The sequence below is a fragment of the Oncorhynchus keta genome, chromosome 36 (assembly GCF_023373465.1).
Source record: "Oncorhynchus keta strain PuntledgeMale-10-30-2019 chromosome 36, Oket_V2, whole genome shotgun sequence".
In the NCBI taxonomy this organism is placed as follows: domain Eukaryota; kingdom Metazoa; phylum Chordata; class Actinopteri; order Salmoniformes; family Salmonidae; genus Oncorhynchus; species Oncorhynchus keta.
This window is the reverse complement of record NC_068456.1, coordinates 3,916,857-3,941,875: the sequence shown is the minus strand read 5'-3', so window position 1 is coordinate 3,941,875 and position 25,019 is coordinate 3,916,857. Positions and strand designations below refer to the sequence as shown.

At 42.9% G+C, this 25,019-nt stretch overlaps 2 protein-coding genes across 3 annotated transcripts in view; both read left to right on the top strand.

Annotated features, from left to right (window-relative positions):
• Positions 1 to 91: 91 nt before the first annotated feature.
• Positions 92 to 24,576, top strand: LOC127916459 (FERM and PDZ domain-containing protein 2-like). The gene is made up of 6 exons (XM_052498239.1): positions 92 to 211; positions 468 to 498; positions 2,790 to 2,906; positions 7,758 to 7,966; positions 20,754 to 20,859; positions 24,482 to 24,576. The coding sequence occupies exons 1-6, from the start codon at positions 92 to 94 to the stop codon at positions 24,574 to 24,576; spliced, it is 678 nt and encodes a 225-aa protein (XP_052354199.1).
• LOC127916492 (tyrosine-protein phosphatase non-receptor type 20-like) overlaps positions 24,483 to 25,019 on the top strand; it is a 33,164-nt gene continuing 32,627 nt past the window's right edge. For both annotated transcript variants that reach the window (XM_052498317.1, XM_052498316.1), the window contains exon 1: positions 24,483 to 24,567. The gene's annotated coding sequence lies outside the window, so the exon portion shown is untranslated. The remainder of the gene's footprint in view (positions 24,568 to 25,019) is intronic.

Genomic DNA, 25,019 nt, shown 5'->3' with positions numbered 1-25,019 from the left:
GAAGCGTCTTTCGTGTTTCTGAGGTTGTCCTGAACAGCGTAGAGTTACCATCCAACCTCTGGCCACCGCGAGTCATTAAGTAAGTCGTGTGATGACATCACGGGCGAAGAGTGGAGGCGCGTCTAGGCAACAGCAGAGAGTTGAGGGAAATGAGCAGAGATCTACCCGAGCCATGCCCACTGTCAGAGATGAAGGAACAGCAGGGCTGGAGGTAACAGTACATAAGACAATGTAACTCCTACATACACTGCAGGCATTAAATAACATTACATAACAATGAACCTCATCATCAATATACATGATTTTCACTTGAGCTCAAAGGGTCCTACATTCCATAGAGGTAATGCACCTCTGCCTCACCTGACCTCACTTCCACTGCAATTTGTTTATTTATTTACGTTGACTTTATCCTTTGACAATGATGACAATATTTGTGGTGACCAAACCATGTGTCGTTGTGTTCTCAGTACTCTAAAATGATTTCCAACAGTACAGATCGTTAGTATAATGATGAACTTTGCAAACCCACGACTGTTGTGTTCCAGTACTCCAGAGCCCATCCCCAGAATCATGTCCAATCCTATGCTACAGAAACATGCTCCACAACCTCCTCTATACAAAGTGAGGACTGAGTACGCTATATACTCTTATCTGAAGAATTTACTATAACACTGCATATGCTTAACTCTCTGCATTAACTTAACTCTTAACTCGAATCTTGGCTTTTTTTTAATGAATGCACTTATATTATATTTAACCCTGACCTGTGGGTTATTTTACAGTAGACACTCCAACCAGGGGTTCTCCAGAGAGAGAGATCATCAGTCTGATCCTAAGGAAAGACCCTAAACTGGGCTTTGGTGAGTAACAGGGTGATTAGGAATTGAAGGGCATTTGTAGATTCGGTTTTCTTTTGTCATAGAAATACAATGACCTGGTCCTTGTCTCTCTCGTCTCTCTCTCGCTCTCTATCTTTGTATCTATATCTCTTTTTTCTCAGGGGTTGTGATAGTGGGCGAGAACAACACAGGGGAAACTGGACCTAGGAATCTTCATAGCCCTCCACTGCACCTGACTGACCAGCAGACAGAGACGGCAGAATCAGACCAGGGCACTTGAACAGGGAGCAAAAACAAGTCAGACAAGATTACTTATAAATGAACAATAGTTGTTACGTCCTGACCTTAGTTCCTTTGTTATGTTTCTTGTTTGGGTTGGTCAGGGGCGTGAGTTGGGGGTTGGCATTCTATGTGTTGTTCTAGTTTTGGTTTTCTATGTTTTGGCCTGGTATGGTTCTCAATCCAGAGACAGCTGTCAATCTTGTCTCTGAGAACCACATTAGGTAGCCTGTTTTTCCACTTGATTTGTGGGTAGTGGTTTCTGTTTAGTGTATGTCACCTTACGGAACTGTTTCATTTCATTCGCCGTTGTTATTTTGTTCAGTGTTCTCTGTTTAATAAATATGTGTTTACGGTTTTCTTGCGGTGAAGGAGAGAGTCGGACCAAAACGCAGCGATGGTATTCTTGATACATGTTTAATGACGATGAAAAAACAGAACAATACAAAAACAACAAACGCATCGCGTGAACCTATACAGCCTATCTGGTGCAACAACACACAGAGACAGGAACAATCACTCCACGAAACACTCCAAGAATATGGCTGCCAAATATGGTTCCCAATCAGAGACAACGATAAACACCTGCCTCTGATTGAGGGAACCACTCCAGACAGCCATAGATTATGCTACAGACCAGCCACAAACCCAATACCTAGCAAAACCTCAAGACAAAATACACCACAATAAACCCATGTCACACCCTGGCCTGACCAAAATAATAAAGAAAACACAAAATACTAAGACCAGGGCGTGACAATATGAACATGGACATGCCACGCTGCATATTGGTCGATCTCTCCTACTCCTCCTCAAGACAAGGATGACGAGCGTTACAATAGTTCAAACACACACACCTACACTGCCTTCAGGAAGTATTTTATTGTAATTTTTTTGTCAAAGATCTACACTAAATATTCCGTAATGTTAAAGTGGATGAAAAAATTTAACATTTGTTGAAAAGTAATGAAAAATAAAACACTAATATATCTTGATTAGATAAGTATTCAACCCCCTGAGTCAATACATGTTAGAATCACCTTTTGCGATTACAGCGGTGAGTCTTTCTGGGTAATTCTCTTAAGAGCTTTCCACACCTGGATTGTGCAACATTTGCCCATTATTCTTAACCAAATACTTCAAGCACTGTCAAATTGGTTGTTGATCATTGCTAGACAACCATTTTCCGGTCTTGCCATAGATTTTCAAGCAGATTTAAGTCTATACTGTAATTCGGCCACTCAGGAACATTCACTGTCTTCTTGGTAAACAACTCACAGTGTCTGGTGGAAAGCAGACTGGGAAACGTTTTCCTCTACAAGTTTGCCTGTGCTTAACTCCATTCCATTATTTTTATCCTGAAACTCCCCCCGTCCTTAACAATACAAACATACCCATAACATGATGCAGCCACCACTATGCTTGAAAATATGAGTGGTACTCAGTAATGTGTTGTATTGGAGTTGCCCCAAACATACAGTAACACTGTGTTCAGGACAAAAGGTGAATTGCTTTGCCACACTCCAGATACAGACTGTAACACAACAAAATATGGAAAGAATCTTTGGGGTGTGAATAGTTTCTGAAGGCACTGTACATATCATACTAGTCTTTTTTAATCTTTGGTTGATGGTCAGACTGATATTGTGCTTTGATTGGTTGATTATGCAGGTGGTCGTCTGATTTCTCTAAATAAGATCAGTCTGGAGGGCGTGGCGTTCACTGACGCAGCAGTCATCCTCCAGAACAGCCCTGATGAGGTGGAGCTCATCGTCTCACAGCCCAAATGTACGTAGACCCTACTACAACCCTTATACAACCCCACACAAATATACTCTTCGTACTCTGTCATTGTCAAATCAAATGTTCAAATCAAATTTGATTCGTCACATGCGCCAAATACAACAGGTGCAGACCTTACAGTGAAATGCTTACATACGAGACCCTGATCAACAATGCAGTTTTAAAAAATATGAGTAAGAAATGAAAGTAACAAGTAATTAAATAGCAGCAGTAAAATAACAATAGCGAGACTATACACAGGGGGTACCGGTACAGAGTCAATGTGCTGGAGCACCGGTTAGTTGAGGTAATATGTACATGTAGGTAGAGTTATTAAAGTGAGATGTTCAGGAGTCTTATGGCTTGGTCCTGGAGGGCAGGAAGCTTGGCCCCAGTGATGTACTGGGCCGTACGCACTACCCTCTGTAGTGCCTTGCAGTCGGAGGCCGAGCAGTTGCCATACCAGGCAGTGATGCAACCAGTCAGGATGCTCTCGATGGTGCAGCTGTAGAACCTTTTGAGGATCTAAGGATCCATGCCAAATCTTTTCAGTCTCCTGTGGGGGAATTAGGTTTTGTCGTGCCCTCTTCACAGCTCTCTTCGTCATTTATTTTTATTTCTAGACCTTATCTGGAAGATTGCTGCTTTTCTCACTCGTCTTTTGTGGCATAATTATATATTTTTTTATTTGGTTTATTCGCTTTTTTCTCCCTCTTCCATTTGTCTATGTGTGTATTTCTGGGAAACGGTAAGGGGGATACCTAGGCAGTTGTACAACGGAATGCATTCAACTGAAATGTGTCTTCCGCATTTAACCCCTCTGAATGTGACTGAAGCTCGGTTTCCATCCAATTGGCGACAAATTTTCATTGCAATATTCTAAAATCTGCATAAAAACATAGTGCATACAGGTCGCAGTGGTGGGTAATATATGGGGCTTTGGTGACACAACGGATGGCACTGTGATAGACAGCATCCAATTTGCTGACTAGAGTGTTTTGTAAATGACATTGCCAAAGTCAAGGATTGGCAGGATAGTCAGTGTATGTTTGGCAGCATGAGTGAAGGAGGCTTTATTGCAAAATAAGAAGCCGATTCTAGATTTAATTTTCGATGGGAGGTGCTTAATATTAGTCTGGAAGGAGAGTTTACAGTCCAGCCAGACACCTAGGTATTTATAGTTGTTCACATATTCTAAGTCAGAACCGTCCAGAGTAGTGATGCTAGTCGGGCGGGCGGGTGCGGGCAGCGATCGGTTGAAGAACATGCAGTTGGAGGCCACGGAAGGAGAGTTGTATGGCATTGAAGCTCTTTTGGAGGTTTGTTAACACAGTGTCAAAGAAGGGCCAGATATATACAGAATGGTGTCGTCTGCGTAGAGGTGGATCAAAGAATCACCCGCAGCGGGCGACATCATTGATATGGCGATGTGGGTGCCGGCTTTTGCTCCATTCGTATTTGGGGAAACCATTGAAGGCAAAGAAACCCCTCTTGACCTCAACCTGTTGTGCGATGGTGTATGGAAATGGAATGTTACATTTTATTTAGCTGATAATTGCATCCAAAACATTGGTTCATCAAGGGCTGGGTGATGCCGATTGGCCAGCTTCACTTGAAAAGTGCCCTTTGTGGATAGCACTTGGATGTGCACAGGAATGGCATGCGTTTGCCTTTTAAAGTAAGTCTTAAATCCTCACAAAACCCCTATAACAGTTTTGGGAAACAATGTCTGATGAGCCAATCTGTACTTTTTGCAAAAACATTCCCAACTTATATTCACTTTCACAGTACCTATAGTTTAACAAATGACTGTACTTTATATGGTTTGTATCATAACAAATGTACTGCTGTGGTGAAATGATATGGCTGTCAAGATATGTTGCATGAATTCATGATGGAAATACAATGTAATCGAAATGATATAATTATTACTCCCACAATTTGACATTTTCAACATATAGTATATTTTCCCGTTCTATGCTTGACAAGCAGTTCCCTTGTTCCACCAGTTGACACTGTGCATATACATGGTCAAGGCCGTGCGTACATTTACGCACACTCTCAATCGAACATTGAAATTATCCCACGTATGGTTAGCACAGATTTGTCCCTCATGATTTATAAATGAGGCCCCTGGTTAGTTTCTTTCTCTCTCTCGCTCTCTCTCTCTTTCTTTATTTCTTTATACAGTAACTGTATATAGCACCAGTTGAAAGTTTGGACACACCTACTCATTTTTATTAATTATTTAAAACTATTTTCGTCTTTTTCACAACCGTTTGGTTTCATGCAGGTTAACATTAGAAGCCTCCTCCCTAAGTTTGTTTTATTCACTGCCCTAGCACACTCCATCAATCCAGATGTCCTAGCCGTGTCTGAATCCTGGTTTAGGAAGACCACCAAAAACCTTGAAATTTCCATTCCTAACAATAAAATTGTCTGACTACATAGAACTGCCAAAGGGGGCGGTGTTGCAATTTACTGCAAAGATAACCTGCAGAGTTCTGTCTTACTATACAGGTCTGTACCAAAACAATTTTAGCTTCTACTTCTAAAAATGTACCTTTCCAGAAACAAGTCTCTCACCGTTGTCGCTTGCTATAGACCACCCTCTTCCCCCAGCTGTGCCCTCGACACCATATGTGATATGATTGCCCCCATCTATTGTCTGAGCTCATGCTGCTAGGTGACTAAACTGGGGCATGCTTAACACTCCAGCCATCCTACAATCTAAGCTTGATGCCCTCAATCTCACATTTATTAATTAACTTATTAATGAACCTACCAGCTATAACCCCAAATACGTAAACACAGGCACCCTCATAGATATCATCCTAACTAACTCCCCTCCAAATACACCTCTGTCTCAGCGATCTTGCCTGCATCCGTAATGGGTCTGCGAGCAAACGACCACCCCTCATCACTGTCGACCACCCCTCATCACTGTCAAACGCTCCCTAAAAACACTTCTGCGAGCAGGCCTTTCTAATTGACCTGGCCCGGGTATCCTGGGATGACATTGAACTCATCCCGACAGTAGAGGATGCCTGGTTATTCTTTAAAAGTGCCTTCCTCACCATCTTAAATAAGCATGCCCCATTCAAAAATGTAGAACCAGGAATAGATATAGCCCTTGGTTCACTCCAGACCTGTCTGCCCTTGACCAGCACAAAAACATCCTGTGGCGTTCTGCATTAGCATCGAATAGCCCCCGTGATATGCAACTTTTCATGGAAGTTAGGAACCAATATACACAGGCAGTTAGGAAAGCTAAGGCTAGCTTTTTATAAACAGAAATATGCATCCTGCAGTACAAACTCAAAGTTCTGGGACACTGTAAAGTCCAGGTATATCTCACTGGTCACCCCCAAAGCCAATTCCTCTTTGGTCGCCTTTCCTTCAAGTTCTCTGCTGCCACTGACTGGAACGAACTGCAAAATCACTGAAGCCGGAGATTCCCATCTCCCTCACTAGCTTTAAGAACCAGCTGTCAGAGCAGCACACAGATCACTGCACCTGTTCATAGCCCATCTGTATACAGCCCATCTATCTACCTCATCCCCATACTGTATTTATTTATTTAGCTCCTTTTGCACCACAGTATCTCTATTTGCACATCCATCTTTTGCACATCTACCATTCCAGTGTTTAATTGCCATATTGTAATTACTTCAACACCATGGCCTATTTATTGCCTTAACTCTCTTATTTGACCCAATTTGCACTATATTGACTTTGTTTTCTTTTTTGTCTACTGTATTATTGACTGTATATTTTGTTCATTCCATGTGTAACTCTGTGTTGTTGTATGTGTCGAACTGCTATGCTTTATCTTGGCCAGGTCGCAGTTGCAAATGAGAACTTGTTCTCAACTAGCTTACCTGGTTAAATAAAGGTGAAAAAAAAAAACATGTATTCCACGGCCTTCGTCAGAGCTTTTGTGAGTTTTTATATTATCACCACGGGTACAAATGGGGTTGGTTTTAGGGAAAACAAATAAGTGCTACCAAATAAAACTATGTGCGTTTCATAAACATTCAAATAAAATGTGTACATAAAATGTATTAAACACGTGTAAAACCACAATGAGGACATCGACCTACCGAGCAAGTTTTCAAAAAATCATTGTGTACAGCGCAAGAAAAACGTCAGAGAAATCTGAAATGGGGGCATAATTCATATTCACATTTACAACATAACATACATAGGCATTTCATCATTAAGACCTTTAGGAAATAATGTCTGAGTGTGAAAATCCCAAAACATTCTCTTTTGCTTAGAGTATTTTTTACATCACCTCCCTGTCTGATATTTTAACTTTCTCTATGCCACAAAATCTAAAAGGTAGAAATGTCATGTTTCAGGTCATTAAAATGTACTGCGACTGGATAATCCTTGTCGTTTCTCCTGATTGAAATGTAATGTTCACAAATTCTCTATTTGAGAGAATGTCGTGGAATTATTGTCATCAAAAGGAGACTTTTACATTTCTTCAAAACAAGTAAACTTTCTTGTTTGATTACTGCAGTAATGGCTCAGACTTTCCATGTTGGCATTTTGGTGACATTGTCTCTGTTTTTAACAAAGGGATTTTTAACTTCTCTATACTGCAGTGCAAGAGAGAGAAAGTTTACCACCTGTCATTAAGACATAAAACCAGCCCAACTCCCACCCTCCTGTGGGAGAGAGGGGTTTACGCTATCTGTTGTCCTGTGATCCTCACCGAGAGAGTCATGACAACATCGTCTTTTCACACGTTTCTAGCAACTAGGCCAGCTCAGTACGGCTTGGTTTGGAATGGCTCGTTACTGCTCATTAGTGTAAAAAGCACTTCTTTGTCCCTTCTCTACCATGCAGATTCTCTGAGAGACAGTAAGACTTCTCTGGCCCCCAGTACCATGAGTCTGATGTTGGAGAGGGGCATTGGGTGCCAGACCACCCTGAGTAGAACAGAATTCCAACCAGCCATGGAGGAGCTGGAGGAAGCACTGGCTCTGTCCAACCTGGCCACACCTAAACATGGCAAGAGACTCCACATCCCTGAGGTCCGGATCCTGGATGCTCAGGTAATGCTGGTATATTAATCCATTTTTGTTATGGTGTTAAAGGCCCAATTCAGCCATTTTTATCTCAGTATAAAATAATTTATTGGTAACAATTAAGTAATAGTTTTTCATAAAAATTGTCATTTTTTTAAATGTTTTTTTTTTAGCAAAACAATGTTTCTCAGGCAGTAATTTAGCTAGGACTGTCTGGGAGTGGTCTGAGTGGGGAGGGACCTAATAGGAGGGATGTGTAATCAGAAAACTAGCTGGTATTGGAGAGAGAGATTTGGATCTTTTTTAGTTATTGGTCTATTTACAGTGCCCTCAGAAAGGTTGATTTATTCCACATTTTGTTGTGTTATAGCCTGATTCTAAATGAATAAAAATTATGTTTACCCATCTACACACAATACCCCATAATGACAAAGTGAAAACATGTTTTTAGCAAATTGATTGAAAATTAAATACAGATATACGCTATATATACAAAGGTACACTACCGTTCAAAAGTTTAGGGTCACTTCGAAATGTCCTTGTTTTTGAAAGAAAAGCACATTTTTTTTGTCCATTAAAATAACGTCAATTTGATCAGAAATACAGTGTAGACACTGTTAATGTTGGCAATGTCTATTGAGCTGGAAACGGCTGATTTTTAATGGAATATCTATATAGGTGTACATTAGAATATCTACATAGGCATACAGGTGACTCTGGGATGCTGGCCTTCTAGGCAGAGTTGCAAAGAAAAAGCCATATCTCTGTCCAGTGTCTGTGTAATTTTGCCAGTCTGAGATATGGCTTTATCTTCTCTGCCTTGAACGTCAGAGTCGCCTCTTCGCTGTTGACGTTGAGGCTGGTGTTTTGCGGGTACAATTTAATGAAGCTGCCAGTTGAGGACTTGTGAGTTGTCTTTTTCTCAAACCAGACACTCTAATGTACTTGTCCTCTTGCTCAGTTGTGCACCGGGGCATCCCACTCCTCTTTCTATTCCGGTTAGAGCCAGTTTGCACTATTTTGTGTAGGGAGTAGTACACAGCTTTGTACGAGATCTTCAGTTTCTTGGCAACTTCTCGTATGGAATAGCCTTCATTTCTCAGAACAAGAATAGACTGAGTTTCAGAAGAAAGTTATTTGTTTCTGGCCATTTTGAGCCTGTAATCAAACCCACAAATGCTGATGTGCCAGATACTCAACTAGTCTAAATGTTAGGTTCTGCTTTTCTTTTGTTAGTCAACCTTGTGTTCTTTTTCTTTGTGTTCTGGAACGTAGCCCTGTCTTTCATTTTTGTTCATTGATTTGACCTGTGTTCGTTTCTCACCTGGTCTCATCAGCTCCCTATTTAGTTCAGTTCTTTCTGTTTGAATGGTTGTGAGGCATTGTTTGTTTTTGCCTACCTGTGTTTGAATATTGCCAGCGACCACGATTCCTACCATCTGTGAAGGCTTAATAAACATCTGCTGCGCTCTGCGTGTGAACCTACACCTTTTTCTACCTGAGTATTCATTACAGAATACCTTACCTAAAAACGCAATGGGATTCAGCAGAGCTACAGTGGCGCCTAAACCCAGCAAGAGGAGCTTATGGAGGAAATGATCCATCTTCTCCGCCAGCCTATCCCGACTCCTCCGACGCCAGATATCGTAACCCATAGCTCTCCTTCGTTGATACCCTTGCCTGGAAATTATGACGGGTCGCCTGGGAAATGTCATGGATTTCTGATGCATTGCAGCAAATACATTGAGCACAACCCCACTAACTTCGCCATACCAGGGGCACCTGCTCCTGCTGACTCCATATTCGGGTGTGGTATTATGTAAGGGGTGCATAACTGGTGGCAGGGAAGTCAGACGCAGGAGAGCAGAACTAGGTAATAGCCGGAGCAGTTTAATTCCAAAACCAACGGCATCAAGAAAATAACAACTTGGGTACAAAACCAGTCAACATGTACACAAGCATTACATTTACATTTACATTTAAGTCATTTAGCAGACGCTCTTATCCAGAGCGACTTACAAACAAACATACACCTTATGACAACCAGTGGAACAGCCACTTGCATCTAAATCTTGTTGGGGGGGTGAAAGGGGTGAGAAGGATTACTTACCCTTACTTACCTAGGTATTCCTTGAAGAGGTGGGGTTTCAGGTGTCTCCGGAAGGTGGTGATTGACTCCGCTGTCCTGGCGTCGTGAGGGAGTTTGTTCCACCATTGGGGGGCCAGAGCAGCGAACAGTTTTGACTGGGCTGAGCGGGAACTGTACTTCCTCAGTGGTAGGGAGGCGAGCAGGCCAGAGGTGGATGAACGCAGTGCAGTGCCAAGCACTTACAAACAAACAATACCAAAAAAAGACATGGGGGGAACAGAGCGTTAAATACACAACACGTAATGAGGGAATGAAACCAGGTGTGTGGGAAAACAAGACAAAACAAATGAAAAATGGAACGGCGATGACTAGAAGATTGGTGACGTCGATCGCCGAACACTGCCCAAACAAGGAGAGTAACTGACCTCGGCAGAAGTTGTGACATTCTCTGTTAAAACTGGTCCCCTACAGCCCTCTTCATCCTCCAGTCTCTACCCGCAGTGCGCCCCCACCGTTGGGCGTCGAAGGGGAACCTACCTACGCCATACGGGCCATCCTTGATTCCAAATGCCTGAGGTCGCATCCAGTCCACTGCTAGCTATGGGCCTGACCACCGGTCTTGGGTCCTTGACCAAGACTTCCTCGACCCAAATATGATTCAGGCATTTCACCATGATTGTCCCGCTCCCCGACCTCGGGGTCAACCCCTGAACAGACCAATTGGACATCAGCCTCGACGCAGAATGTCGGGTCAGTCCACAACCTCGTCAAACCAGCCTGCCGGAACTCGCCCCCGAGGTAGGCGTCCTCCTCTGCTCCCCCGCCTGCTCCATGCTCCTGTGTCGTTGGGTCGTAAGGAGTCTCTCTTGTAGCCCTGTTTCTTTGTGTTCTGGAACGTAGCTCTGTCTTTCATTTTTCTTAATTGTTTTCACCTGTGTAAAGATTTAAATAAAGGTTTTAAAAAATCGGCCAAATCGGTGTCCAAAAATACATATTTCCGATTGTTATGAAAACTTGAAATTGGTCATAATTAATCGCCCATTCCGATTAATCGGTCGACCTCTAGTCAAGAACTTAATGAAATGGGTTTCCATGGTCGAGTAGCCGCAAACAAGCCTAAGATCACAATGCCAAGCATCAGCTGGAGTGGTGTAAAGCTTGGCGTAATTGGACTCTGGAGTAGTGGAAATGCGTTCTCTGGAGCGATGAATCATGCTTCACCATCTGGTTGTCCAATGGACAAATCTGTGTTTAGCAGATGCCAGAAGAAAGCTACCTGCCCAAATGCGTAGTGCCAACTGTCAAGCTTGGTGTAGGAGGAATAATTGTCTGGGATTTAGTTCCGGTGAAGTGAAATCTTAACGCTATTGCATACAATTACATTCTAAATGATTCTAGGCTTCCAACTTGGTGGCAACAGTTTAGGGAAGGCCCTTTACGGTTTCTGTTAGACAATGCCCAAGTGCACAAAGCGAGGTCCATACAGAAATGGTTTGTCAAGATCGGTGTGGAAGAACTTGACTGGCCTGCAGAGAGCCCTGAACGCAACTATATCGAACACCTTTGGGATGAATTGGAATGCCAACTGGGAGCCAGGCCTAATAATTTCCCGACCTCATTAATGCTCTTGTGGCTGCTCTCGCAGCAATTTCCAACTTCTAGTGGAAAGCCTCCCCAGAAGAGTGGAGGCTTTTTCCAGTAGCAGAGAAGGGGGACCAACTCTATATTAATGCCCATGATTTTGGAAGGAGATGTTCAAACAAGCAGGTGTCCACATACATTTGGTCATGTAGTGTATCTTATTTACATAAGTATTCACACCCCTGAGTCAATATGTGTCAGAATCACCTTTGGCAGCGATTACAGCTGTGAGTCTTTCTGGGTAAGTCTTTAAGAGCTTTGTTATTTTTCAAATTCTTCAAGCTCTGTCATGTTGGTTGTTGATCATTGCTTGCCAGCCACTTTCAAGTCTTGCCATAGATTTTCTAGCTAATTTAAGTCAAAAAGTTCCCCCCCCCCTCATCAATCTACAAACAATGCTCCATAATGTCAAAGCAAAAACAGGTTTTAGAAATGTTTACAAATGTATTGAAAATTAAAACTGATATCAAATTTACATAAGTATTCAGACCCTTTACTCAGTTCTTTGTTGAAGCATCTTTGGCAGCGATTACAGCCTCGAGTCTTCTTGGGTATGACGCTACAAACTTGTCACACCTGTATTTGGGGAGTTTCTCCCATTCTTCTCTGCAGATCCTCTCAAGCCCTGTCAGGTTGGATGGGGTGCGTTGCTACAAAGCTATTTTCAGATCTCCAGAGATGTTAGATCGGGTTAAAATCCGGGCTCTTGCTGGTCCAGTCTAGGACATTCAGAGACTTGTCCCGAAGCCACTCCAGTGTTGTCTTGGCTGTGTGTCCTGTTGAAAAGTGAACATTCGCCCCAGTCTGAGGTCCTAACCTGCTCCAGAGCGCTTTTCATCAAGGTTCGCTCGGTACCTTTCTCAGTTCATCCTTCCCCTAGATCCTGACTAGTCTCCCAATCCCTGCCGCTGAAACACATCCCCACAGCATGATGTTGCCACCACAATGCTTCAGCGTAGGGATGGTGCCAGATGTCCTGCAGACGTGACACTTGGCATTCAGGCCAAATAGTTCAATCTTGGTTTCATCAGACCAGAAAATCTTGTTTCTCATGGTCTGAGTCCTTTAGGCACCTTTTGGCAAACTCCAAGCGGTCTGTCATGGGCCTCTTTCTGAGGAGTGGCTTCCTTATGGCCACTCTACCATGCAGAGAAGGTTGTCCTTCTGGAATGTCCCATCTCCACAGAGAAACTCTGGAGCTCTGTCAGAGTGACCATCAGGTTCTTGGTTACCTCCCGACCAAGGCCATTCTCCCATGATTGTTTAGTTTGGCCGGGCTGCAAGCTCTAGGAGGAGTCGTGGTGGTTCTAAAATTCTTCCATTTAAGAATGGTGGCCACTGTGTTCTTGGGGATCTTCAATGCTGCAGCAATGTTCTCATACCCTTTCCCAGATCTGCGCCTCAACACAGTCCTGTCTCGGAGCTCTACGGACAATTCCTTCGACCTCATTGCTTGGTTTTAGCTCTGAAGTGCACTTGCCCCTGTGTTCTCAGTTCATAACCTTCTAACAGTATTAAGCATGTGTTTGTAGGACATATAGTTTTGAAACTGAAATGTACTTAATGAGGGTAGTATACAATGTTATGCGTTGTTTAGAAAATGCCACCAGAGGGCGTCAGAGTTTGATGTTAAAGAGTCTGTGCACACTTTAATGGCATTTGACATGGTTATGATGCCAATCATTTCATTTAACTGTAATATTGTGACGCAGAGGTTGGTAAATTACATAACACCTGTTATAGCACCTGGTATGTAGACTCTTACGTAGCATGTAATATCATATTTGTCATGCAGACTGTGTAATAGCAGTTGTTATTAACAGTTGACATTCAATCATATGACAACAGGATGAACAGTCATCTAGAACACCCATTATGACTAGTTTTATATCATCTTATGCTGTTACTCATAACAATTCCAAACTGCTTATGACAAATGCTATAATGTGTTATGTAGTTGTTATAAAGGCTTTATGCCTGGTTCCTCTAGGTTTCTTCCTAGGTTCTGGCCTTTCTAGGGAGTTTTTCCTAGCCACTGTGCTTCTACATCTGCATGGCTTGCTGTTTGGGGTTTTGGCTGGGTTTCTGTACAGCACTTTGTGACATCGGCTGATGTAAAAAGGGCTTTATAAATACATTTGATTGATTGATATGCATTCATAAGGACACCTAAAGTAAAGTGTTACAAAGTTCATCATACTGACCAGGCAGTGTGCCATGGAACAGTTCTGTCGGCTGCCAAACTGCGTAGGATCTAGTTTCGGTGTGACGTCCCTCAGGATCCAGTGTGCAGAAAACTGTTCACAGTTGAGATGTTAATGAGATCGGCCTCAGTTCTTCAATGTTTTGTGGGGTAGATTTCGGTATGGGGACAAAAGTAGTCTCTTTCCATTGTCCAAGGATGATAACTTATGGACCTGTTGATGATGTCACAGAGAGGAACGCTAATCTCGCATGCAAACTCCTTCAATATTCTTGGAGGAATCATGTCTAGGCCAGGGGATTTATGACAGTTGATGGAGGCCAGTCTACTATACAGATCCCCCAATGAAATGGTGGGCAGTGAGGGGGCTGGCAGGAAAGGAGATAGAGCTGAATGTTTGAGGAGTGGAAATGACTGGGACATCTTGACAAACTTTGTGTTGATGGCGTTTGCGATTGCCGACAAGTGCTGGCGATGGATTCCAGGAAAGTTATTTTAAAGTTATTTCGGTCAGCTTATTTTGCTGTGTTGCACATGGATTTGACTCTATAGTCAAAAAAATCTTTTTGGGGGGGGGGGCCAAAAGTTTTGAGAATGACACAAATATGAATTTCCACAAAGTTTGCTGCTTCAGTGTCTTTTGATATTTTTGTCATATGTTACTATGGAATACTGAAGTATAATTTCAAACATTTCATAAGTGTCAAAGGCTTTTATTGACAATTACATGAAGTTTGATCAATATTTGCAGTGTTGACCCTTCTTTTTCAAGACTGTTAGGAATTTTATGAATAATGACTAAACAATATCTACATTTAAATAGAACTATAACTAATTAAACTCTACCCTGTTTTACGATATCTGATTCATAATGTTAGTTCCTAGGAAAGAAGTTATGTAGCATGGATAAGGGGTAATTGGAAATGATAACCATTGTGTAGGAAGGAATGTGTATGTGTGTCTAAGTAAGCAAAGAGGGTCATTAACCTATGTTTGAGCCGTCTCAACTATAACTCTGTGGCGATCAAATAAGACAGCGAGAGCCTCTCCAGGTTTTCCGTATCTGGAACTGTCTGCTAAGTAGTGATAAATTATGGTGAGACTTCAGGAGTTAATCCAGGTATATAATAATAATAATAATATATGCCATTTAGCAGACGCTTTTATCCAAAGCGACTTACAGTCATGTGTGCATACATTCTACGTATGGGTGGTCCCGGGGATCGAAACCACTACCCTGGCGTTACAAGCGCCATGCTCTACCAACTGAGCTACAGAAGGACCACAGGTATAGTGTGTCAGGTATGTGCGCTAGTAGGTTGGAATGAACTTTTGAACCTGCTTTGTCCTGGTCGAGAGGAGGAGATACATTTTAAAACCTATGATGTCATATGTGATATATAAGCTGTTGTACATGGTTCTATGGGCAGCGCGCTCCGAGAATAAATGCTATTGGCTAATTTTTTGATAGACTGGTCTCTGTCTATTTTATGCAAATAAGGATTTTACAAATTCTTAGAAACAGACAGTGATTTTAATTGAATTGGTTAATGAACACATATAGGAATTGTAAAATTCCCATGACAAAGGCCTCTGCAATCCTCCCTGGCATGCTGTCAATTAACTTATGGGCCACATCCTGACTGATGGCAGCCCATTCTTGCATAATCAATGCTTGGAGTTTGTCAGAATTTGTGGGTTTTGTTTGTCCACCCGCCTCTTGAGGATTGACCACAAGTTCTCAATGGGATTAAGGTCTGGGGAGTTTCCTGGCCATGGACCCAAAATATCTATGTTTTGTTGCCCGAGACACTTAATTATCACTTTTGCCTGATGGCAAGGTGCTCCATCATGCTGGAAAAGGCATTGTTCGTCACCAAACTGTTCCTGGATTGTTGGGAGAAGTTGCTCTCGGAGGATGTGTTGGTACCATTCTTTATTCATGGCTGTGTTCTTAGGCAAAAGTGTGAGTGAGCCCACTCCCTTGGCTGAGAAGCAACCCCACACATGAATGGTCTCAGGATGCTTTACTGTTGGCATGACACAGGACTGATGGCAGCGCTCGCCTTGTCTTCTCCAGACAAGCTTTTTTTCCGGATGCCCCAAACAATCGGAAAGGGGATTCATCAGAGAAAATAACTTTATCCCAGACCTCAGCAGTCCAATCCCTGTACCTTTTGCAGAATAGGTCCCTGTCCCTGTCCCTGATGTTTTTCCTGGAGAGAAGTGGCTTATTTGCTGCCCTTCTTGACACCAGGCCATCCTCAAAGTCTTCACCTCACTGTGTGTGCAGATGCACTCACACCTGGTGGTGCCCCGATCCCACAGTTGAATCAACTTTAGGAGATGGTTCTGGAGCTTGCTGGACTTTCTTGGGCACCCTGAAGCCTTCGTTACAACAATTTAACCTCTCTCCTTGAAGTTCTTGATGATCTGATAAATGGTTGATTTAGGTGCAATCTTACTGGCAGCAATATCCTTGCCTGTGAAACCCTTTTTGTGCAAAGCAATGATGATGGCTTGTGTTTCCTTGCAGGTAACCATGTTTGACAGAGGAAGAACAATGATTCCAAGCACCACCCTCCTTTTGAAGCTTCCAGTCTGTTATTCGAACTCAATCAGCATGACAGTGATCTCCAGCCTTGTCCTCGTCAACACTCACACCTGTGTTAACGAGAGAATCACTGACATGATGTCAGCTGGTCCTTTTGTGGCAGGGCTGGAATGCAGTGGAAATGTTTTGGGGGGATTCAGTCAATTTATTGCAATCTTTGCAATTTATTGCAATTCATCTGATCACTCTTCATAACATTCTGGACTATATGTAAATTGCCATCATACAAACTGAGGCAGCAGACTTTGTGAAAATTAATATATATGTAATTCTCAAAACTTTTGGCAGCTCTTTTTTTAAATTTTTTACCTTTATTTAACCAGGTAGGCTAGTTGAGAACATGTTCTCATTTACAACTGCGACCTGGCCAAGATAAAGCACAGCAGTGTGAACAGAAAACAACACAGAGTTACACATGGAGTAAACAATGAACAAGTCAATAACATAGTAGAAAAAATGAGTCTATATACATTGTGTGCAAAAGGCATGAGGAGGTAGGCAGATTAACACCGGAGTGATAAATGATCAGATGGTCATGTGCAGGTAGAGATACTGGTGTGTAAAAGAGCAGAAAAGTAAATAAATAAAAACAGTATGGGGATGAGGTAGGTAAATTGGGTGGGCTATTTACCGATGGACTATGTACAGCTGCAGCGATCGGTTAACTGCTCAGATAGCAGATGTTTAAAGTTGATGAGGCAGATAAAAGTCTCCAACTTCAAGGATTTTTGCAATTTGTTCCAGTCACAGGCAGCAGAGAACTGGAAGGAAAGGCGGCCAAATAAAGTGTTGGTTTTAGGGATGATCAGTGAGATACACCTGCTGGAGCGCGTGCTACGGGTGGGTGTTGCCATCGTGACCAGTGAACTGAGATAAGGTGGAGCTTTACCTAGCATGGACTTGTACATCACCTGGAGCCAGTGGGTCTGGCGACGAATATGTAGCGAGGGCCAGCCGACTAGAGCCTACAGGTCGCATCCGCTTTAGTAACAAAGCGGATGGCACTGTGATAAACTGCATCCAGTTTGCTGAGTAGACTATTGAAGATATTTTGTTGATGACATCGCCGAAGTCGAGGATTGGTAGGATAGTCAGTTTTACTAGGGTAAGTTTGGTGACATGATTGAAGGAGGCTTTGTTGCGAAATAGAAAGCCGATTCTGGATTTGATTTTGGATTGGAGATGTTTGATATGAGTCTGGAAGGAGAGTTTACAGTCTAGCCAGACACCTAGGTACTTATAGATGTCCACATATTCTAGGTCGGAACCATCCAGGGTGTTGATGCTAGTCGGGCGTGCGGGTGCAGGCAGCGAACGGTTGAAAAGCATGCATTTGGTTTTACTAGCGTTTAAGAGCAGTTGGAGGCCACGGAAGGAGTGTTGTATGGCGTTGAGGCTCGTTTGGAGGTTAGATAGCACAGTGTCCAAGGAAGGGCCAGAAGTATACAGGATGGTATCGTCTGCGTAGAGGTGGATCAGGGAATCGCCCGCAGCAAGAGCAACATCATTGATACATACAGAGAAAAGAGTCGGCCTGAGAATTGAACGCTGTGGCACCCCCATCGAGACTGCCAGAGGACCGGACAACATGCCCTCTGATTTGACACACTGAACTCTGTCTGAAAAGTAGTTGGTGAACCAGGCAAGGCAGTCATTAGAAAAACCGAGGCTACTGAATCTGCCGATAAGAATATGGCGATTGACAGAGTCGAAAGCCTTTGCCAGGTCGATGAAGACGGCTGCACAGTCTATTATCGATGGCGGTTATGATATCATTTAGTACCTTGAGCGTGGCTGAGGTGCACCCGTCACCGGCTCGGGAAACCAGATTCCACAGCGGAGAAGGTACGGTGGGATTCGAGATGGTTAGTGATCTGTGTGTTGACTTGGCTTTTGAAGACCTTAGATAGGCAGGGCAGGATACAGTGGGGCAAAAAAGTATTTAGTCAGCCACCAATTGTGCAAGTTCTCCCACTTAAAAAGATGAGAGAGGCCTGTAATTTTCATCATAGGTACACTTCAACCATGACAGACAAAATGAAAAAAAAAATCCACAAAATCACATTGTAGGATTTTTAAAGAATTTATTTGCAAATTATTGGAAAATTAGTATTTGGTCAATAACAAAAGTTTATCTCAATACTTTGTTTTGCATTCCCTTTGTGACAATGACAGAGGTCAAACATTTTCTGTAAGATTTTCTGATTCCTTTTTAAAATTAGAAGTTCTTTACTGTTTGGGTATGGACCTGGAAAGTATGACATTACTTTGCAGGTGTCTCTGGAGTAGACTGCAACTCCTTCCCCTTTGGCAGTTCTATCTTGACGGAAAGTGTTATAGTTGGGTAGGAAATCTCAACATTTTTGGTGGCCTTCCTAAGCCAGGATTCAGACACAGCAAGGACATCAGGCCAGAGGTGGATGCAATATCAAATGTAATATTTGATGCTTTCTCCGCAGTGCCCTTGTTTGGGTGTAGGGCCTGATCAGATATTTGATGCTACCTGGAACACTCGTACTGAGGTGCCGTTCACCCTCACAGCTCCGTAAATGGCAAGCACCATGGTCTTGCATAGCAGCTGTCGAGCTGTGGATGCTGGAAGCCAGTGAAGAGGTCAGGAGCGGGGTTGTTCATGATGAGAACTTGGGAAGTTTTAACACCAGTTAACAGAATGGTTGTGTGGTATAGGATGTGATTATAGGGGTTTTTTGGCACAGGCAGGGGAGCCCAGCCAAAATGCTACTTGTTCAGTAGAGACTTAATGGGATAAAGGTTAGGACCTGGTCATGTTGTGAGCAGGATAACTGGATGTAAGGCTGAACCTTCAGGAGATTTGGAATACCGTACAATGTTATTGTAAACAAGGGTGTTGTCCAGGATCACGGCATTCGTTCATTTTCTTAGAGCTCTGGGAGGAGGACACAATGGAGTTGTCAACCGTGATGGCTCTCATGTCTCAACGGGCAGTCCTTCCCCGGGAGGAAGAGCAGCTCCGTCTTGCCGAGGTTCAGCTATCCTCTCTCTCTCTCTCTGTCCCTCTCACTGGCATTTTCCCCTCCTATCTCCCTCTTTCTCTCCCTCCCCCTCCAGGTGAGGTGGTGATCCGGCATCCACCTGGGTATAAGTGTCTGCCAGTAAATCATGTTACAGAGATGCTTCCCAACTCCACACCTGGTCATGCAGAAGGAAAAGGAATAATTAAACGTGTTCATCCATAGCAATGATCCAGGAGATAGGATTGGAGAAATTATAGTAATTATATTCCTCATTTCCACCTATAATAAATACTTTATCTCAATCACTTTGTCTACAGTACACATTTTCTTAGGGTGACAGAGGTCAAACATTTTCTGTAAGATTTTCTGATTCCTTTTTAAAATTAGAAGTTCGAACTGTTTTGGTATGGACCTGGAAAGTATGACATTACTTTGCAGGCTATCTCTGCAGTAGACTGCAACTCCTCCTCCTTTGGCAGTTCTCTCTTGACGGAAAATATTATAGTTGGGTATGGAAATCTCAGAATTTTTGGTGGCCTTCCTAAGCCAGGATTCAGACACAGCAAGGACATCAGGGAATACGGTAGCAACGGAGTGCGAGTGCAATATCAAATGTAATATTTGATGCTTTCTCCGCACTCTCGTCCCCACAAGAACGTACTCAATAGAACACTCGTGGAGAACAAACTCTGAGCATGAAAGTGTAGAAGCACGGTTGTATGAGAATCACCCTTAAGTACACACGGCCGGTACAGTGCAACTGCAAATGGCTCATTAAGTCCATGATATAGCTATAGCATAGCAGCTGTCGAAAGCTGTGGATGCTGGAAACCCTTGGGTGAAGAGGTCAAGTGAAGGGTTGTGTTGTTCATATGAATTGTGTGTGTTTTAACGCTATTGTTAACAGAATGGTTGTGTGGTATAGGATGTGATTATTTTTTTTTGTCCCTGAGGGGAAATTCTTGGAAAATGCTACTTGTTCAAGAGACTTAATGGGATAATAGGTTAGCCGGTCATGTTCGTGGCTAATGGATAACTGGATTAAGGCTGGAGTTCAGGAGATTTGGAATACGTTTATTTGTACAACGTTATTGTAAACAAGCTGTAGAATTCACGACGTGATAGCATTCTTGGCATTCGTTCATTTTCTCTCTTTCTCTCACACACCCCCCTACCCCTTACCACCTCCCCTATCTCTCTCTCTCTCTGTCCCTCTCACTGTCTCCGCATTTTCCCCTCCTATCTCCCTCTTTCTCTCCCTCCCCCTCCAGGAGGTGTGTTCCAGGTCTCCCTCTCTCTGCAGTCTGAGAGCCAGGGAACAGCTTGTGGTGGAGCTGAAGAAGGCCAACGGCAGCCTGGGTATAAGTGTAGCTGTGAGTAAATCTATATATGTTACAGTAGTGCTTCCCAACTCCACACCTTGGCCATGCCATAGAAACAGAATAACTAGAACGTGTTCCCATGAGTGTTCCAGTCAAATTGCTTTGCCGCTTCTAGTAATTATATTCCTCATTTCCACCTATAATAAATACTACTACTGTCTCAGTCACACCAATCTACAGTACACATTCTTCTATAGGGTGGAGGTTAGGGGTCAGGCTAGGGTTTAGGTTTAGGGGTCATGATCAAAACAATCCCTAGGTGCCTTTGCCTAGCCCCTACCTGACTAGTCTTCACACATTCAGATATGTAACCAGGTTCACTATCAACCAATACCTGACTAGTTTTAGACATTCAGTAGGTAACCAGGGGTATCACTATCAATATGACTAGCTTCACACATTCAGATAGGTAACAGTATGTCACTGCCAACTAATGGAATGAACACCTGTGTTCATTCAGATAGGTAATCAAGAGTCTGGTGCCAGGGGCCAATACCTGACTAGGACTTCACACATTCAGATAGGTAACCAGACATCACTCCTCAACCAATACCTGACTAGCTTCACACATTCAGATAGGTAACCAAACATCACTCCTCAACCAATACCTGACTAGCTTCACACATTCAGATAGGTAACCAAACATCACTCCTCAACCAATACCTGACTAGCTTCACACATTCAGATAGGTAACCAGACATCACTCCTCAAACATCACTCCCAATACCTGACTAGCTTCACACATTCAGATAGGTAACCAAACATCACTCCTCAACCAATACCTGACTAGCTTCACACATTCAGATAGGTAACCAGACATCACTCCTCAACCAATACCTGACTAGCTTCACACATTCAGATAGGTAACCAAACATCACTCCTCAACCAATACCTGACTAGCTTCACACATTCAGATAGGTAACCAAACATCACTACTCAACCAATACCTGACTAGCTTCACACATTCAGATAGGTAACCAAACATCACTCCTCAACCAATACCTGACTAGCTTCACACATTCAGATAGGTAACCAAACATCACTCCTCAACCAATACCTGACTAGCTTCACACATTCAGATAGGTAACCAGACATCACTCCTCAACCAATACCTGACTAGCTTCACACATTCAGATAGGTAACCAAACATCACTCCTCAACCAATACCTGACTAGCTTCACACATTCAGATAGGTAACCAAACATCACTCCTCAACCAATACCTGACTAGCTTCACACATTCAGATAGGTAACCAAACATCACTCCTCAACCAATACCTGACTAGCTTCACACATTCAGATAGGTAACCAAACATCACTACTCAACCAATACCTGACTAGCTTCACACATTCAGATAGGTAACCAAACATCACTCCTCAACCAATACCTGACTAGCTTCACACATTCAGATAGGTAACCAAACATCACTCCTCAACCAATACCTGACTAGCTTCACACATTCAGATAGGTAACCAGACATCACTCCTCAACCAATACCTGACTAGCTTCACACATTCAGATAGGTAACCAAACATCACTCCTCAACCAATACCTGACTAGCTTCACACATTCAGATAGGTAACCAAACATCACTCCTCAACCAATACCTGACTAGCTTCACACATTCAGATAGGTAACCAGACATCACTCCTCAACCAATACCTGACTAGCTTCACACATTCAGATAGGTAACCAGACATCACTCCTCAACCAATACCTGACTAGCTTCATACATTCAGATAGGTACACATTCAGATAGGTAACCAGACATCACTCCTCAACCAATACCTGACTAGCTTCACACATTCAGATAGGTAACCAGACATCACTACTCAACCAATACCTGACTAGCTTCACACATTCAGATAGGTAACCAGACATCACTACTCAACCAATACCTGACTAGCTTCACACATTCAGATAGGTAACCAGACATCACTACTCAACCAATACCTGACTAGCTTCACACATTCAGATAGGTAACCAGACATCACTACTCAACCAATACCTGACTAGCTTCACACATTCAGATAGGTAACCAGACATCACTCCTCAACCAATACCTGACTAGCTTCACACATTCAGATAGGTAACCAGACATCACTCCTCAACCAATACCTGACTAGCTTCACACATTCAGATAGGTAACCAGACATCACTCCTCAACCAATACCTGACTAGCTTCACACATTCAGATAGGTAACCAGACATCACTCCTCAACCAATACCTGACTAGCTTCACACATTCAGATAGGTAACCAAACATCACTCCTCAACCAATACCTGACTAGCTTCACACATTCAGATAGGTAACCAGACATCACTACTCAACCAATACCTGACTAGCTTCACACATTCAGATAGGTAACCAGACATCACTACTCAACCAATACCTGACTAGCTTCACACATTCAGATAGGTAACCAGACATCACTCCTCAACCAATACCTGACTAGCTTCACACATTCAGATAGGTAACCAGACATCACTACTCAACCAATACCTGACTTGCTTCACACATTCAGATAGGTAACCAGACATCACTCCTCAACCAATACCTGACTAGCTTCACACATTCAGATAGGTAACCAGACATCACTCCTCAACCAATACCTGACTAGCTTCACACATTCAGATAGGTAACCAGACATCACTCCTCAACCAATACCTGACTAGCTTCACACATTCAGATAGGTAACCAGACATCACTCCTCAACCAATACCTGACTAGCTTCACACATTCAGATAGGTAACCAGACATCACTACTCAACCAATACCTGACTAGCTTCACACATTCAGATAGGTAACCAGACATCACTCCTCAACCAATACCTGACTAGCTTCACACATTCAGATAGGTAACCAGACATCACTCCTCAACCAATACCTGACTAGCTTCACACATTCAGATAGGTAACCAAACATCACTCCTCAACCAATACCTGACTAGCTTCACACATTCAGATAGGTAACCAAACATCACTCCTCAACCAATACCTGACTAGCTTCACACATTCAGATAGGTAACCAAACATCACTACTCAACCAATACCTGACTAGCTTCACACATTCAGATAGGTAACCAGACATCACTACTCAACCAATACCTGACTAGCTTCACACATTCAGATAGGTAACCAAACATCACTACTCAACCAATACCTGACTAGCTTCACACATTCAAATAGGTAACCAAACATCACTACTCAACCAATACCTGACTAGCTTCACACATTCAGATAGGTAACCAAACATCACTACTCAACCAATACCTGACTAGCTTCACACATTCAAATAGGTAACCAAACATCACTACTCAACCAATACCTGACTAGCTTCACACATTCAGATAGGTAACCAAACATCACTACTCAACCAATACCTGACTAGCTTCACACATTCAAATAGGTAACCAAACATCACTACTCAACCAATACCTGACAAGCTTCACACATTCAGATAGGTAACCAAACATCACTCCTCAACCAATACCGGACTAGCTTCACACATTCAGATAGGTAACCAAACATCACTAATCAAACAATACCAGACGAGCTTCACACACTCAAATAGGTAACCAGACATCACTAATCAATCATGTGCGTATGTATGACAGGTGACCGACTGCTGGAAGTTGATGGGTCCAACCTACGAGGTGTAACACACAAACAGGCCGTGGAGTGCCTGAAGAAGACTGGAGAGGTACGATGAACGCACACACTCCATCTTTCTCTCGCTCTTTAGTCTCGCCTCTCTTTAGTTCTCTCTCCTTCTCTCTTGGCAGTGGCAGGGCAAACCATATGTTTACAGCTGTTGTTATTTTAGCGTTTGCTAATGAGCTTTAGCCTCAGCCTTTAGGCTTGCTGACGTCAGCATGCTCTACACTGACACCTGGGCCACATCTCTAACATAGTGTTGACAGACAGCTTAGCTTAGCCCAGTCACCCCTTGTCCAATCACTGGGTTACGTAACTCCCAGATTCCAGGACAAAAACAAATAACATAACAAATGTAGCTATTTTCTCACATGACTTCACGAGCATAATGAGTATCTAAACAGCACTGTCTTAACCCTTTCTCCCTATTGTCGGACAGAATTCTGTGATTTTAGCTGTTTTGTTTTTTCTGTGTGCATGATCATTGTGTGTATGTTC